The 16657-nt window shown below is 43.8% G+C and overlaps 2 protein-coding genes across 3 annotated transcripts in view; both read left to right on the forward strand.

The window, feature by feature from the left end:
• The window catches only part of b4galnt4a (beta-1,4-N-acetyl-galactosaminyl transferase 4a), a 155708-nt gene extending 145596 nt beyond the window's left edge, over window positions 1-10112 (forward strand). Inside the window, exons 12-22 of one of the 2 annotated variants that reach the window (XM_031283034.2) lie at window positions 2188-2352; window positions 2670-2779; window positions 3481-3581; window positions 3834-3907; window positions 4047-5583; window positions 6056-6435; window positions 7085-7238; window positions 7354-7426; window positions 8110-8263; window positions 8578-8704; window positions 9612-9732. In XM_031283034.2, coding sequence (XP_031138894.1) covers window positions 2188-2352; window positions 2670-2779; window positions 3481-3581; window positions 3834-3907; window positions 4047-5583; window positions 6056-6435; window positions 7085-7238; window positions 7354-7426; window positions 8110-8263; window positions 8578-8704; window positions 9612-9726 — 2990 coding nt within the window. In that variant the 3' untranslated portion in view covers window positions 9727-9732. Of the gene's footprint in view, window positions 1-2187; window positions 2353-2669; window positions 2780-3480; window positions 3582-3833; window positions 3908-4046; window positions 5584-6055; window positions 6436-7084; window positions 7239-7353; window positions 7427-8109; window positions 8264-8577; window positions 8705-9611 lie in introns of both variants that reach the window. The other variant, XM_031283035.2, reaches the window with a different exon arrangement.
• A 4107-nt stretch (window positions 10113-14219) lies between these two features.
• Window positions 14220-16657, forward strand: part of abtb2b (ankyrin repeat and BTB (POZ) domain containing 2b) — a 49630-nt gene continuing 47192 nt past the window's right edge. Inside the window, exon 1 of the mRNA XM_031283211.2 lies at window positions 14220-15647. Coding sequence (XP_031139071.1) covers window positions 14756-15647 — 892 coding nt within the window. The 5' untranslated portion in view covers window positions 14220-14755. The remainder of the gene's footprint in view (window positions 15648-16657) is intronic.

Below are 16657 nucleotides of genomic sequence, written 5' to 3' on the forward strand. Positions count from 1 at the left end.
TGTGTTTTTCCGACGGCAGCTCGGCAGCTGTAGATTGTTACATCCCGCTGTTGAGTCACAGTCCTCTACAGTAAAACACAGTCAAACTTTACACCGTTCATCGTTAGCTGTCAGCATTGTAACTGTGTTTAATCCAGCTACTAGCTAGCGGTAGGCTAACGTTAGCTGCTGTCGAGTATAGTGTTAACTAGCTAGCGGTAGGCTAACGTTAGCTGCTGTCGAGTATAGTGTTAACTAGCGTCACGTTCAGCTGTGTTTGTGTTGCCTGTATCGTCTTCAGAGCGTTCTCTTAATACATCAATGCTTCAGAGCACCAGAGAGAAGTGCAGACATATCAGTGGCACCAGATTTCAGTAGCCAGGGTTGGCAGGAAGAAGATTTTTACAAGTAAATGTTCCAGTTAATGATCCAGGCAGCACATTCTCGTCTCCCTCCTTCATTTTACAGTCAAATGGTGGCTAGAACGGCTCCGGGTCAAACGTCAATATGGAATGGATTAATCTGCGTTATTTTTTTCTCAGATTAATTAATCGAAATTAACGCGTTATTTTGACAGCCCTAATATATATATATATATATATACAGTGCTGCTCATAAGTATTCATACCCATGCTAAAGTTGACTAAAAAGAGGAATAAAAAAACTAATCTTTTGGAAATTGATCTTAATGCCTTAATTAAAAAAATGAGGAAAAATCCAACCTTTTAAGGACACCAATTTTTTTGTGAATGAATAATGTAAATAAATAAATGTTCTTCCTTAAAATACAGGGGCCATACTTATACATCCCCCTATGTTAAATTCCAATAGAGGCAGGCAGATGTTTATTTTTAAAGGCCAGTTATTTCATGGATCCAGGATACTATGCATCCTGATAAAGTTCCCTTGGCCTTTGGAATTAAAGTAGCCCAACATCATCACATACCCTTCACCATACCTAGAGATTGGCATGGTTTTATTTCAGTTAGCCTAATAGCTGGTTTGATTTGCATTGATATGGATCTTATCTCAGTTAGCTATTAGGCTAACTGAAATAAAACCATGCCAATCTCTAGGTATGCTTAATTTTAATTAAGGCATTAAGATCAATTTCCAAAAGATGATTTTTTTATTCCTCTTTTTAGTCAACTTTAGCATGGGTATGAATACTTATGAGCAGCACTGTATATTATATATATATATATATATATATATATATATATATATATATTTTACTGTATGTTGCACATACAGTAAAAGTGCAACCCAGATGGTAGCTGTTCATGAATTTACACCATCATACACACATAGACATTTACTACAGAGACCAGGAAATGTAAGCACAAAAATTCACACAAAACTAACAAATTGTTGTCATATCAATGCATGGTATATAATATGGATGATATCTGTACCATACAGAAATAATGTATTTTTTATTACAACCTGACTACATCTGTGCAACATGAAAGACATTAATCAAAAGTAAGAGAAGAGTTGTGTTGTTTTCTTTGTTTGCTTCGTTTGAGGATTACAGTAACATGGATAATTGGTTAGTCTTGGCCAGGCTTGTGTGTAGTGTAAACCAGGTATGTGATCAACAGATGTCTTGTTGTTTGAAGAAAGGAAATCTAAAAAGAGGCTTTCTTTGTGTAGTGTGTGTGTGTGTGTGTGTGTGTGTGTGTGTGTACACACACACACACACACACACACACACACACACACACACACCAAATGTACACACTCCACCCTCTGGAGGATAAAAATGATGCTGACCACCCTGTTAATTATAAAGCATTTCTCCCATCAGGCCTTGCTCTTGACATGACATGCCATTAATCACAGATGCTCTCTCCTCCTTCCCTGCTATCGATTGGTATAATTATGACTCTGCTCTGCTCTGTATTTGTTTTCTTCCAACTTTTTTCTAATTCTCTCACTTCAGCTTTTGTTGCAGCTCTCCTACTCTTCCTTTGTTTCCTTCCTCCCTGTCTCTTATTTCTCCCCATTCTTGACCTTTTCATGGTCGGTAAAGATTTATGATGACTGTGACACAAATTATGTGTAATTTTCCTTCCAACAGCTAATGGAAAATTTGTCCAGCGTTAAGATAATCAAAACAGAGAGTGACATACTGTTCTCTCTCTCTTCCCCTTCACTACATCATCTCTGCCTCACTCTGTGTCTCTCTGTCTCTGTATTTTTCAGACGAGTCCAATCTGAAGATGAACAGTGTGGACCACATCCCCCAGACCTTGGCCAGTCACATCCGTCTCCCTGAGGAGGCTCAGCACCAGGGTCTAGAGAGAGGCGGCATTCTGCAGCACGGAGCGGATATGCTGAAGCCGGACCCCAGGGACACCTTCTACAGCAGTAAATCTGCCCGTCATCGTTTCAGGCTGTCCCCTTTTTCTGTCCTCATCCTGATTTTGTGGCCTGTCTCCTTTTCTCTAAGTGAATGATTGACTGTCTGGCTAAAAGTATCTCTGGCTGTCAGTTTAGCTGTATTTCGTCTAGCTGGCTATGTTCCATTTTTTTTGTGTGTTTTCCTCCTCGTTTTTGTCATTGCCCTGAACATCTTTCAGCTTTCTGGCTCTTGAGTTTGTTGAAAGCAGAATTCCATTTACATATTTGTTGGTACCTGATCTCAAATATTTACCTCCCCTTCTCTCTTTCTCCTCTCTCCTCAGCTCCTATGATCGACCCCTCCCAACTGGAAAACGTTCTTCCGGCCTGTCTCTACTCTCCAACCTATGTTGTCAAAGATTTTCCCATCGCCAGATACCAGGGCCTGCAGTTTGTAAGTCACCTCCCCTTTGAGTCAGAAAAAGACCCGTCGCTCAGGATGTGTGATGATTTTTTTTGTGTGTGTGTCAGTGTGTGTGAGAGACTGAGTTCTTACTAAAATTAGACCTCTGACAGTGGCCCTGGGTTCGAGTCCCACCCGCGGCCCTTTGCTGCATGTCATTCCCCCTCTCTATCCCCTTTTCTGTTTTCAGCTGTCCTATCAATAAAGGCCAAAAATGCCCCAAAAATAATCGTAAAAAAAAAAAAAAATTAGACCTGTGGCCTCCAAATATGACAGTATTATTTTTTACCTGCTAAAAGCATCCCCTTACAGAGTCAGCGTAATAATCAACTGGACAGAGAACAAAAGAGCAGAGAAGCTAAGTCCATGCTGGTTTGGATCCTCCTGTTGTATCAAAACACACTGAGGAAGCAGCTGGTAGGTAGTGTTGAGCACTGCTCCCCCCTTTAGGACAACACGAGTTACTGCAGCAGCTGCAGAGATAAGTGAAAACGAGCCACCAAAAAAGAAAATCCATTTTAGATTTGAATCACCATAACGAAAATACAGCATTTTGTAGAGTAAGTGTCTGATTTTGATTAAATGCTGGTGTTTATCTTATCCTCATACAGTACTGCTAAATAAGAATTAACTCCCTTATCAGTGTTTTCTGAGCTCATTGCAGTTTTGACAGACTTTTAACTTTTCTTCAGGTCTATCTGTCCTTCGTTTACCCCAATGACTTCACACGTCTCACCCATATGGAGCGAGAGAACAAGTGTTTCTACAGAGAGTCCCCTATCTACTTGGAGAAGTAAGGACATTATTGCTTTTATCTCTTTGAGAGCTAAGGGACCATTTGTCTCTGTCTTGTATATATGAGAGAGTACACTGATTATGCTGAATAACTGTGTGAAGTGTCTGTGAATTTGATGGCAGTGATTCATGCAACCTCTCTCCAAGAGATTAAGTTTATTGTGCTGCAAGGCACATTGAAATGTCAACCTTTTTTGAATGTGTGTGTGTGTGTTTATGGGTGTTTGCTGCCTTCTCTTTTGTTTGCCAGGTTTGGATTCTACAAATATATGAAGATGGATGAGGAGGAAGATGACAGACCGTTCTTCTTCCCCAACCCAGATGGTAACTAATAATGTACCGAGACACACATTCGTTGATCCTCGCACAGTCACACACATATACACACATGCACACACACACACACACACACACACACACACACACACACTCTTTCAACTTTGTGTCTCCTTCACGTCTCCAGATTTCCTTGATGAAGAAGAGGTGGTAGATGTAGAGGACGAGGCAGAGATCGTTGGCACACAGTCGCCCAAGAAGCCCTCTCATCCCAGCCAGACCAGCCACACCTCCAACCCCTCCCATCTGCACTCGAAGCCTGCGCCCACACCAGCTGGCAGAGAAGGGGAAGAAGAGGAGGAGGACCCTGATGAAGAGGAGGAGGGAGCAGTCAACAGTATCATACGCCGCAGAGCAAGGAGACACTTTCCTCATAGTGATGGACAGATGGGTAGGGATATTGACAGAGACTGGGGAAGAGATCATACAAACATTAGACAGGACACGAGGAAGGGACTTGAAGAGCCCCAACCCAGGGGGCTTCAGCCTGACATGGACAGTGTGGTCCAGGGTCGCTCCCTGTCTTGGATTCGCACTGGTCCTGCAGAGTTGAGCCCTGGCAGGAAAGGAGGAGGAACAGGTGGTGGAGGAGGAGGAGGAGGAGGAGGAGAGAAGGGAGTTGAGACTCTGCCTAAACTGAGCAAGTCTTCACTCCTATTCCCCCAAAAGTCCTCCCTCTCTGCCCTTGCCAGCCGAGCCAAGCAGATCCTCAGCAACTCCGCCCATAGCAACAACTTCCATGATAACCAAAACAACAAGCTCGCTGGAAACAAGAAGGAGAAGAGGGAAGAGAACAAGATCTACATCACCAGGCCTCGCACTGCCAAGGAGCGGGAGAGGGAGAGGGAGCAGCGTCGAGAGAGAAGGGAGGAGAGAGCATCTCACCACCCTAGAGAGGTGTTCCCGGGGGTCTTTCTGTACCAAACTGGGAAGACCACAAGGCTGGTCAACCTGGATGCCAAAGGACATGCTGGGAGAGGCATAACCGGAGGCAGAAGTCTTGTTAGTGCCCCTCAGCTCTGGCCCAATCCCCCCACAAAAGAAGGTAAGCATCACAATGGAAGTATCAACATACAGAATGAAAGTGTACAGAAATCTGGCAACAGGGCAGCCGAGGCAAAGCAACCAGAGAAAGGCAAGAGGAAAGGGGAGCAACAGGATTTAAAGACTGTCACTGCTGATGTGCCCAGAAAAGGCAACCCACTAACCCCGCTGTCCCATCATAAAGATCCCCCTCCAGTTACCCAGCAAAGGTTCAACTCCACAGAAAACACGCTTCAAAGTCAGACACGGGTCACCTCTTACCTCAGGACCTCTGAGATCACAGAGTCCCAGCAGCAGCCAGATCCGGACCCCAACCCGGCAGAACAGGACCAGGATACAAACCGCTCTAATCCTGACCCCGACATTGACCCCGAGCCAGAACCAGAGGAGGGCGAGATGTCAGACTACAGCTACGAGGAGGTCGAGGTGCGGCCAGGTTGGGCAGAGGAGAGCATCAACTGGCAGAGGACCTTCTCAGTCAATCCAATGGACTTTGAGCTGCTGCGCTCTGACTGGAATGACCTGCGCTGCAATGTTTCTGGCAACCTCCAGCTGGCAGAGAGTGAGGTGGTGGATGTGCTGGCGCAGTACATGGAGAAACTCAACGAACGTAACGGAGGGTGAGTATAAGGGGATGGAAGTAGGAATAGTGTGCGACTAAAAGAGGGCTTATGTTTCCCTGGAACTTTGTAAGTTCAGATGTGGTTTCTTATGCAAACCATTATGTAAAGCAAGAAGTAATTTTACTGAGAACATTGGTCATGCCCCAGTGCTTTGACTTCATGTTAGCAGTCCTCTCTGTGCTGATTACCATTTTCTGCAGCAGTGCTTAAAAACATTCATGTTATTTGTGTAAAGTAGCTTGGCCACTCTGTTTTCATTTTTGTCCTAAATTACACCATGCTGACTTCACTCGCCACATGAGTAGCCGCATTTTTTAAGTGATCTTCCTACAGTCAAACAATGCAGTTGTGAGAGTGATATTAGAAATAGTGCTTTATATTTGCATCCTCTCTCTCTCTTTCATAATATAATTCAGAACATGTACGACCTCTCTGTGCTTTCTTAAGCTTTTTTCTGTCTCTGCCCCAGGATCTACACCCTGCTGCGAATCGTGAACGTTGAGAAGCGGCGCGACTCGGCGAGAGGGAACCGTTACCTCGTGGAGCTGGAGCTAATGGAGAGAGGCCGCAGCGTGGTGCGTCTGTCAGAATACATCTACCTGCTGCTCCACCGCGGCAGGCAGGGAGAGGAAAGTCTAGAGAACACTGACTTTGCCCCGGCCTCTGCACCAGCTTCGGCCCCATCAGCTGCCACATCCAGCCTCACCACCCCACCACCTCCTCCCTCCACCAGGTCCCCCGCCCGGCCCGGAGCGACCCCCTGGAGCACAGCCTATGCTAAGCCTCTGCTCTGCCAGCCGGTCATGCTGCAGTGGAGGAGAGATGTCATGGTGCACTTTGTGGTGCCAGGTCAGTCAAAAGGGGGACTTCGGTTAACTTTCAAAACTGAATAAATGGTATAGAAGTAGGGCTGCACGATATGACCTAAAATCAAAATCACGATGAATTGCACATTTTACCTCGATAACGATAAATGAACGATAATTTACTTTTTTTGTGATTCGACGACGGACAGTTGCGTTTTAAAAAAAACGTCTTTTGCATAATAAAAATGTATATAGGCTATACAATCTATTTCTTAACTGCTGATTAACTTGTAAGTCCTAACTTTGAACCAGCAAGTTGCGTTTTAAGCTCCTCTTTTTTTCTGCTTGTGGAGAGCTACGTGACACATGAAACTATATTGATGTGGACTGGCGAGTTAAATCGGCCGTCTGTGTTTGTGTGTGCGTGTCGGCCCGCCCCACATTTGCAGACTGGCGAGTGTTCATTTCAGACCCTGCACACGCAGGAAAATGTTTTTAACAGAAATAAATTATTGAAATCGCCATCATGGGAAAAATACGTCGATAACAGCTTCAGAATTTTGATGTCTATACATTTTCGATTAATCGTCCAGCCGTACTGTATATAGAAGCAAGTGTTAAACTAAAATTATTCAAACTTTGTTTTCTACTCATTTTTCCCTTCACTTTTCCCTGTTCTTACTGTCCTTCAGTGAAAAACCAGGCTCGCTGGGTACAGCAGTTTATCTCTGACATGGAGAATCTTCATCATCAGACGAAGGATGACAATTTCAGCATCATCATTGTCGACTTTGAGAGCGAAGACATGGACGTGGAGCAGGCACTCAGAGAAAGCAGTGTGCCTAGGTTTGTGTATGCAACACAATCGGCCATGGAATAGGACTTTAAATACATTTTGAAATCTTTTAGAACATTTTTAAGGCTTCCAAGTGATGTGTGCGTATATTGTTTGTTTTGACAGATATGAATATCTAAGGAGAGAAGGGAACTTTGAGCGCTCAGCAGGACTACAGATCGGAGTAGACACTATAGAGGTTAGAAAAACAAACACACACACAGAGGCAAGACAACAATATGCAAGCTGGCAGGGAAAAAGCCACTCACTGAAGGTTAGCCACTCACACTGACCACATGACCTTAACTGATGGACAGACCGAAAGAACACTCATGCATAATGAATATATCACTGCTAGGCCGGTCTGTCACGGGCTGTGGATCCCGCCCTTACCTCCAAGCCTCCTCCTTCGTCCTCTCCCACAGAGCCCAGCTGTGGGTGACAGGGAATCGCTTAGACAGTTAGCTGCATTTCCTCTGTCATGTGTATGCCATAGCTGTCACATCCATTCCCTTTCACAGGTTATTTGTGTGCATGTGCCCTCACGCTGCTTTCTAGGCTGTCTCTCTGTCACACACGCATGCACACCCACCCACAGGGGCGTGGAGCGGATGGAAATTTGGACAGACGTTGATCCGTCAGTTGGGTGTCAGTGCTGTCACTGTGGGATGACAAGGCCGTCACTCATGTCTGAATGGTCTGCAGGCTCTGGAAGTGAAGACACGCCACTGATGCTGAGCCCAGACTTCTCTTTAATCCTAAAATCCCATATTAGGCGTATGTGAACATCCAATCACATGCAGACAAATTTGCAGACTCATTCACACACACTTTTCTTTTTCTCAGACATAAGAAAGATTACATTTGTGTTTCCTCTTGCAGGATAGTCACAGCATTGTGTTCCTGTGTGATCTGCACATCCACTTCCCTCTCAACATCTTGGAAAGCATCAGGAAGCACTGTGTGGAGGGACGCCTTGCTTTCGCTCCCATTGTCATGAGACTCAGCTGCGGCAGTTCGCCACAGGAGCCTGATGGTAACACACAACAAAACACACACAACACACATTACACACATGCAGGCACACGTCTTCGCTCATACAGGAATAATCACACACACACATATCAACATAGTTTTTAAGTTTTTAGTTTGACTCGTCACTCAAACTCATTCCCCAGTTCCAGGCAACTACTTTGAATTCCTAATACAGTTTCTCAGTTTACATGCATAATAAAGGCTCTTGCATCAAAAGCCTATACATGTACTGTATAGACATCAGATCACCGTTAATGCAGTGACATGCAACAGGCCCAGTCGTTTTTGTTAAATTTCTTTTTGTTCTTTCCGCAGGTTACTGGGAAGTGAACGGCTTTGGCCTGTTTGGAATCTATAAGTCTGATTTTGATAAGATTGGAGGGATGAACACGGAGGAATTCAAAGACCGCTGGGGTGGAGAGGACTGGGAGCTGCTGGACAGGTAACCCAGCAACAAGCCAACACAGTATGAATGCGAGGAATACTATTAGAAGGTCATTGAGTTATTTTTTGTTGCGACTGTGTCAGAGAGATGTTGACTCAACTCATGGTAAAGTTTAAAGTTGTAGTTAAACATTATATGCTTTTTAATGGTAATTGTGTTGTACCATTACATCATGTTGTACAGAAGCGTATACGATGGTGGCCACTTCCAGTATACTATAATTCATTACTGTAAGATACAATATTTATATTTGTGTCTTGGATTGTCACTGCTGTACCTCAAGTGTACAGTATATGATAAATGTCCTCTTTTAAAACAATGAAGATGGATAGTGTGCACAATGCCAATAGGATACAAGTGCAGGACAACAACAGCATATGAAGGGAAAACAGAGACAGCATGCACAATTAATATTGCAAGCTTCCAGTGTTGAATGTTTCGGCCAGCAAAGTCAAGAAGAATATCAAGAAAGGCTGCTGCTATCAAAATGCGTTGCAATTATGAGCTGAATTTGGGTATAGAAGCAGCCAGATGGATAATTGAGCAAATAAAACTGAAACTATCTGCATGTTTAGATTAGCCTGGGAACCAGACAAATCTGCAAGCTCATGTTTAATTGCTTTGGCAGATACTGGATTGGATAACAACTTTAGTCTGGTTATGTCAGGCTATGTTTAGATACCACACAGATGTAAGCTGGGTGAACTGACACTTTAATAAAAGAAGAAAAATAAGTTTTTCATCAGACTTTTGAAGATGGCAACAGTCTTCAGTATTTTGAACAACAAATATTGTTAACCCAATATTTTCTCTTGTATGAAAAAAGCTTGTTGCTTCCCTTGTAACCCAGCATTATGAAAAGAACCCAGTTTTAACCCAGTGTTTCTCCCTCTGCCCCCTCTAGGGTACTGCAGAATGGCTTGGAGGTAGAGAGACTACGCTTGAGGAACTTCTTTCACTACTACCACTCTAAACGAGGCATGTGGAACGCCCAAAACAAGAAAACTCCTAAAGGATAGTGCCCCCCTGCCGGTCGGAGGATACTGAACCTACCTGCAGATCCACTGTGTGTGAGAGAGAGACCTGTAGGAGCTCGCTCACTGCCTGAACTCTGCCTTTATTTGAAACAGGCTCCTTTTAGGGACGCCTCTGTTTCGCCATCAGCCCCTCTTGTATGATTGGCTATATGAGGAAACAGAGTCCAAATCTGAACTTTACAAGCGAACTGTTTACGCAAATAGACCTGAGTCATTACTTTGCCTCACTGACTGAACTACTGTACAGAGAGAAGAGAGTTATTTTTGTTCTCCTTCTCTCTGTCCTTTTTTTGGTGCAGTGTTTTCAGATGGACTGGAAAGCAGCTGTGTGTGTGTGTGTGTGTGTGTGTGTGTGTGTGTGTGTGTGTGTGTGTGTGTGTGTGTTTGGGTGGGTATGTGTGTGTGTGTGTGTGTGGGTGGGTGTGTGGGTGTGGGTGTATGTGTCGGTATGTACATAAGTATATGTGGGTGTGTTGCCGCTTGTGTGTGCTTATGATGACAGGAAGCACCTTTTTCTAACAAGGAGATGTGAAGACAACCTCAGATCTTTTTTTCTAACACGCTCTCACATGGGAGCCTAATAGAATGTGTGTCAACATGTTATTCAGATAGATTCAGACATGGTGGCGTAGATCGAGTAGAGGATCTCTGTCTTTGGTAAAACAGTATTTCTAAATACATCAACAACTACCTGTTGGATATCATTAACCGAGGTGCTGACGTTCTCCTGATACCTGATATTATTAAACAAAAAAAGGTTTTGAATCAGAAAAGCCCTTTTAGAAACAGATACTGACAGATAGGTCATCTTTATATCTCTTTCTGTCCCTCCCCCTCCCTCTCCCTCTGTATCTCTTTTCATCTTCGGCTCATTTCTGCCTCTGTCTGTCTCAATGTCATGCATATTTGTGTATTTGTATCTGTTGAAACATTTGTTTTACGTACTACAACCATATTAATGCTAGCTATCGGTTATGACTTGATTCATTTAGTTTCATTAACTGAAGTTTGTTGTGCTGTTTTCATTTGTCCTCACAGAGCATGGATGCACAATGTTTGGGGTGCTATTTTATGTTCTAAAACACTGAATTTGTAAACAGTTTAAACCTTTTCACTCTACTGACGGTATCCTCAATTCCCTCCACATCTCTAACCTCATTGTAAACTGGAACTTAAAACTGTAACAGGAGGGAAGCAGAGGACAACAACAGCTTTCTGACATTTGATTTTAACGTTGTAACACCATTGTATTAAGCATTTTCTGAGCTGAGAGTTGCATTTCTCATATTAAAATACCACCAGGACAATGATTGCTTAGCTATCGAAAACATCAACACTCTTCTTTTTAAGTTTGTGTAATGCTCCAACAGAAGGGAGACCAGTTAATGTGTTGGGACACAATGTGGCAAAGGCATGGCTGTTTCACAAACGTGTGCCTTTTTCCGGGTTTGGCTGCAGGCAGTTTTTAAACTACTCTAATGACAGAAGAGGGCAGGGACAGACAGAAATACAGTTATTTATCAGCAGGATGTAATGTCACTGTAAATTCAGATACACTGTAAAATAAGGAAATATGGTCCTCTTCAATGGATTACAGACGTGTTGGTTTGTTTGTTATATTACCTTAAAAGCAAGGAGTGGTCTTTGCAAGCCAGTGCCCCATTGGTGAGATATACACAAAGATGGGACTAATGACTACTGAGTGAAATCAGGAGGTGTGATGGAGACTTACTGGCAGCTGCAGTCCAGCAGGACCCCACCTGCTCCCATTAGTTTGGCTGGAGGCCGGGCTCCTAATGCCTCTGTTTATGCAACATGGTACTTATATTGATGGGGAGTGGCTGGAGGGCTCAAGGCTGGACAAATATGTGGATGAGAGTTAATGATCTGTTATTGACTATATGATTGTCAAAATGCCCTCCAAGACCCTTTCTTTGCCTCTACAGGAAAAAAGGTCTATACTGTACGTCATTTGACACTGAAACGGGACTATTTAAAGAACAAAAGAAACACATTCAATATAAGACTATATATATAAGAAACATAAAGATGAAAAATAGGAATATACATTCCAAGGTAATTTCTGTGAAATTGTTTTGTAGAGAAAAGGTTTTAAGAATGTATTGTACTTTTATTTTGATTTGTTGTTTTTTTGCAAATAAAATTTTATGCTTACGTCCAGATAATTTTTCAGATGTTTTTTTTCATCTTTTTGCTTTGTTGTATTGTTTCATGTAAAACATATGTGAAATAATATCAGTTATAACAACTCTATTCCCTATCTGACCACATGGTGGTGCTCCATCCATCCATACATACATACTGTACATAGTTGCTGATATACAATGGTTGAATGGCTTCAAACACATGCAAATGAGGAAATAATATACATATTTTGAGCAGGGGCTGGGTTGATACAGTGGAGGAGAAATGACACAATATGAGTGAGTAGACAGATGAACATTACTAGAGTGCAAAATCCCCGTCCTAGACGCACAAGGATCACTTCATTTATGCAAACAATTTAACCATTCTTAACCACATAGGAGAAGCTCATTTTAAACATGCCAGTTAGGTGAATTGATGAGGCTTTTTTTGTTCCAACAAAGGGTTGTATTAAGCTCAATGGGTTTGTAAAAAAAAAAAAAAAACTTAACAATTCACTATAGAGCCTAAAAGAAGTGAATGTGGCTCAAAAACTCTAACTGACCTGTCAAACCTAATTCTTGAGCTTTTAAAAAATAAAAATTATTAAATAAATTAAATAAGGTATATTCAGCTAGATTAAGAAATGTTTACATTGATTACTAAAAGTAAATTTTGCCAAGGTTTGAACAGGCTCTGATGTACTTGTATTACAAGCTACAAATGCAAAGTAAATATGACATCATGTTAAAACCTTCTGCAACCCTCACTCTGTTTTTACTCTCTGATTAAGGCTGACATCACTATCCAGTTACCCATTCATTCAAGTTAAATCGATCTAATATCTCATTTGTTGTGTATTATGATGGCCAATGCAGAGAGAAAAGCAAACATTAGGAAACTAACATTTTGAACTCCAACAGAGCTGTATGTTTTCCGGACCATGTTTAATCATTTGCAGAGTTTTTTTTGTTTTGAGTTGTTGATCCCCCTGTGTGCCACTTTGCTCTGGGTGGTGGTCTGCCCTGAGCATGCACGCACACAGAGAGGCCATGAGGTAAACGCTGTCCACACCACAGCTACATGAGGTCTGGATGAGGCAAGTGCTAACCTCCTGTGATCTCCTCTACGCCCTGTGTGTCTTCTGATCTCATTTAGAGGAGTTTTGACTAACAGCGCAAAACTGAGGGAGGTTAACTGGACTGAAAGGTTGACTCCCTACTCAGTTCCCCTGACCGTGATTCATAGACCATGACGCCTGAGAGTGTGTGTGCTTGAGAGTCAGTTTTTCCACTTTACGTGCATACATAGTATAATATGTCCTATAACACAAGGTCTGTATGTGCGAGAAAATATTCATTGCAGGCTCTTTCACAATGTGTTGCAGTCTCACAGACATGCAGGGTGAGTGTTCAGCCCTAAACACATTATGCAACAGTGTTGGACTCTTTCCTAGTGGAGACACACCCTACCTGTCTATGTGAGTGTGGAGTGATGAGAAGCAGGTAGTCACAGGCCTCTTCAACATGTTTGCTTTATTTTACCTCGAGCATGTTAAAGCACTGAACCAGAAGCAACAAACAGGGCCGCACAATGCTTTAAAACTGACGTTTTGTAAGAGGATTTGCTCAAAGTTTGTTTTAAAAAGCAAGAGCTAACACCTTTTTGGCACTACCTCTGCTGAACTGGTACTGAATCTGTCTTCCTTACAATCCTAAATAAGCTTTTAAAATGCACTTTCAGTGAAAACCCTAAGCCTAATCAAATAAAACACTACTCCACCTTTTGCATTATGACCAAGAACTTTACAGATTCAATTTTTGTTACAGGCTGCAGGTGAGAGATTAGCTAATGTGCAAGTCCCCCAGAGTCAACATAAGGAGATAACTGAAGTCGGCTTGGTGTGCATTTTGGTTCCAGGTAAAGAAGAATTTCCCCAGACCCATCAATATAATAACTAATGGGGACCACCTAACATGGATTTATTCTGGCAACTAGTCTAGATTATACATTATTATATTTAATTACAATTTGTGGTAAAAAAAAAAAAAAAAAAAAAAAAAAAAAAGTATAATAAGAAACAAATAAAGACGTGTAAAAGCGTCAAAGTAATATGAAGCTATTACAAGGACTTTGTGTGAATGTAAAAATATGTGGGTCACACAAGTTGAGGAAGTTTGTTTGATGCTCCTTTGAGGAAAAAAAAAGTTTCCTTATTCTCCCAAATTTAGGAAAGAATTGGAGTGGGTCTTGATTGGCCGCCCGCAAAAGTCGGCCCTCTCCTGATTGGTGCTCGAGCAGCTTCCGTGTTGTCATTCAGCAGCGGTCCCTCCTTTCACACACCCGAGCTGAGTGTCTCCCCGGCAGGCTGTTCCTGACCAAGCACCGGGACGGGAGAGCGGTGAGGTAGTCTTGGACTTTTCCATGGTTATCTGCAAAAACGAAACCGTTTCGGTCTGTTGAGTGGCCACACGGGACATGTTTTAATAAGGGAACCCGGGTCTGACTCCATTCAGAGAGCGGGGAGAGACTTCGCCGTGTTTTAAAAGACACAGACTGGAGGAAAGTTTAAATCCCTGCCCGGGGAAAGGTGAGACTGGTGCGTCTTTTAATTTCCCTGGCTGTCGAGTTCGTTAACAAGAACAGTATAGGGTAGCTTTGATGACATTTTCAGTAGAATTTTATCTGCGCGTACAGTTGTGTTGTTTCGCTGTCCTGCACTGAACTACGTTTGGCAGCATGTCTGAGAAGTGTGCCGCGGAGTAACCAGTTCATCCAGCTCTGCGGGGAGTTTCGACTGCTACCGTTGACGAGTTTTTTTTGTCGCCCATCCCAACCCAACTCTCCAAAGCACAGTTTCACAATAATGGCTGGTCTGATCAATGTCCACATGAAAACCCTGGAGGACCTGACGCTGGACTCTGGCTACGGTGCAGGGGATTCCTGCAAATCCCTCAGCCTGTCCTCCTCCAAGTCAAACTCCCAGGCCTTCACGACGGCCCCTCACCGGGGCAACTGGTGGTACTACTCCGGCTCCATGAACAGCAGGAACAACAGCTGGGACACGGTCAACACTGTCCTCCCCGAAGACCCGGAGGACATCTTCTCCAAGTGTCCCCGCTTACCTGAGTTGGAAGAGTTTCCCTGGACCGAAGAAGAGGTGGCCAAGATACTTCGCAAAGTGGCCGGGAGTGGGAGCATTAAAGGGGGGCCTACACCTGTGTTCTCTCCGGAGGCCGTGAGGCGGCTGTCCGCTCTCCTCCGCAGGGCTCTCATCCGCATCTCCAGAGAGGCTCAGCGGCTCAGCGTCATGCACTGCCGCTGCACACGCTTCGAGGTACAGAGCGCCATAAGGCTGGTGCTCAGCTGGTCCCTGGCCGACCACTGCGTCTCTGCTACGGTCAAGGCGATCTCCATGTATAGTATGAGCGCCGGGGAGCTGCTGAGGAAGGGCAAGTCCGCCCGCTGCGGCCTCTCCTTCTCCGTGGGACGCTTCTTCCGCTGGATGGTGGACACCCGCATCTCCGTGCGCATCCATGAGTACGCAGCTATATGCCTGACCGCATGCATGGAAGCTCTGGTGGAGGAGATAGGAGCCAGGGTGCTGATGGCCGAGAGGGGTCATTCAGGGCCGGATTCAGGGTCAGCATGCGCCCCTGTGAGCACAGAGGCCTTGGAGGGGGTGGTGAACAATGACGCGGAGCTATGGGGAGTCCTGCAGCATTATGAGCACCTGATCTGCGGGAAGAACGCCAATGGTAAATATATTTTAAGTTTTTTTTGTTTGGTTTTTTTTCAGTGCAATTAAACCAACATACTGACCAGTTGTTCTGTGATACAAATGACAGCTTTCAATGTTTTTCTGTGTGGTGATAGATGTCAAAATTCACCCAAACTTTTTTTTTCTCTGTCAAACACACTCTTTCCAGAGTGCTGGTCACCACTTTCCACTCCCTCACAGTGAGGAAAAGGTGAAATGTGGCCTGTTGCTGAATACAAAAGCAGCTCTTTGTGCGTGAGCGTTTGATGGATCCATTGCTAATTTGACCTGTCAGAATAGGAGAAAAAAAAAAACAGAACAGAGGCATCTGATACGAACAAAGAAGGTATTTTCTCTCTGACCAAGGTCACACGAGGAGAAATGACTGCTGAATTCTGTGTTGAACAGCCACATTTAATTAACTACTTCTCTCTCATCGGTCAGATTGAGTCCTCACATGTCACTCTTGTTTTGCTATTGTGATTTGGGGTGCAGAGAGCCTTTAGAGCGCAGGCAGGAGGCTTGTCTGTTGACACAGCTCTCCGTTTACGCTGACTTCACCTTTCATCCTCCTGCTGTGTTGGCTGCACTCCTTTCAAATCCTCCCCTTCTTCCATTTCCTCATCCCTCTCTCCTCCTGTTGGATAAATCCCTTTCACCCACCACCATGTCCACATATCATCTCTCTTCCTGCTTTCTCTTCCAGCTCCAGCAGTGCATCCTGCTCCCTGTCCATTTGTTTCCTCCACCCTCACATCCCTCCTCAATCAACTCTCTATCCCTTCCCTCTTTGTCAAACCCTAGACTCATAGCGCTCTTTCGTGGCAGCTTTTGGCAGCCCAGCGTTGAGTTGATTCATGAGCTTGTGTTGGGACATTGTAACCAGCCTTTGTTTGTGGCCCACTACCAGCTCCCTGGAGCAGAGCTTTTTACTAAAGCACAATAGCCTTTTGTTGTGTGATCGTGCAGCTTAGCCCAACACAGAGGGAGTGGAAAAAATGCTGGGGA

Source organism: Sander lucioperca, chromosome 7 (genome assembly GCF_008315115.2).
Source record: "Sander lucioperca isolate FBNREF2018 chromosome 7, SLUC_FBN_1.2, whole genome shotgun sequence".
NCBI lineage: Eukaryota > Metazoa > Chordata > Actinopteri > Perciformes > Percidae > Sander > Sander lucioperca.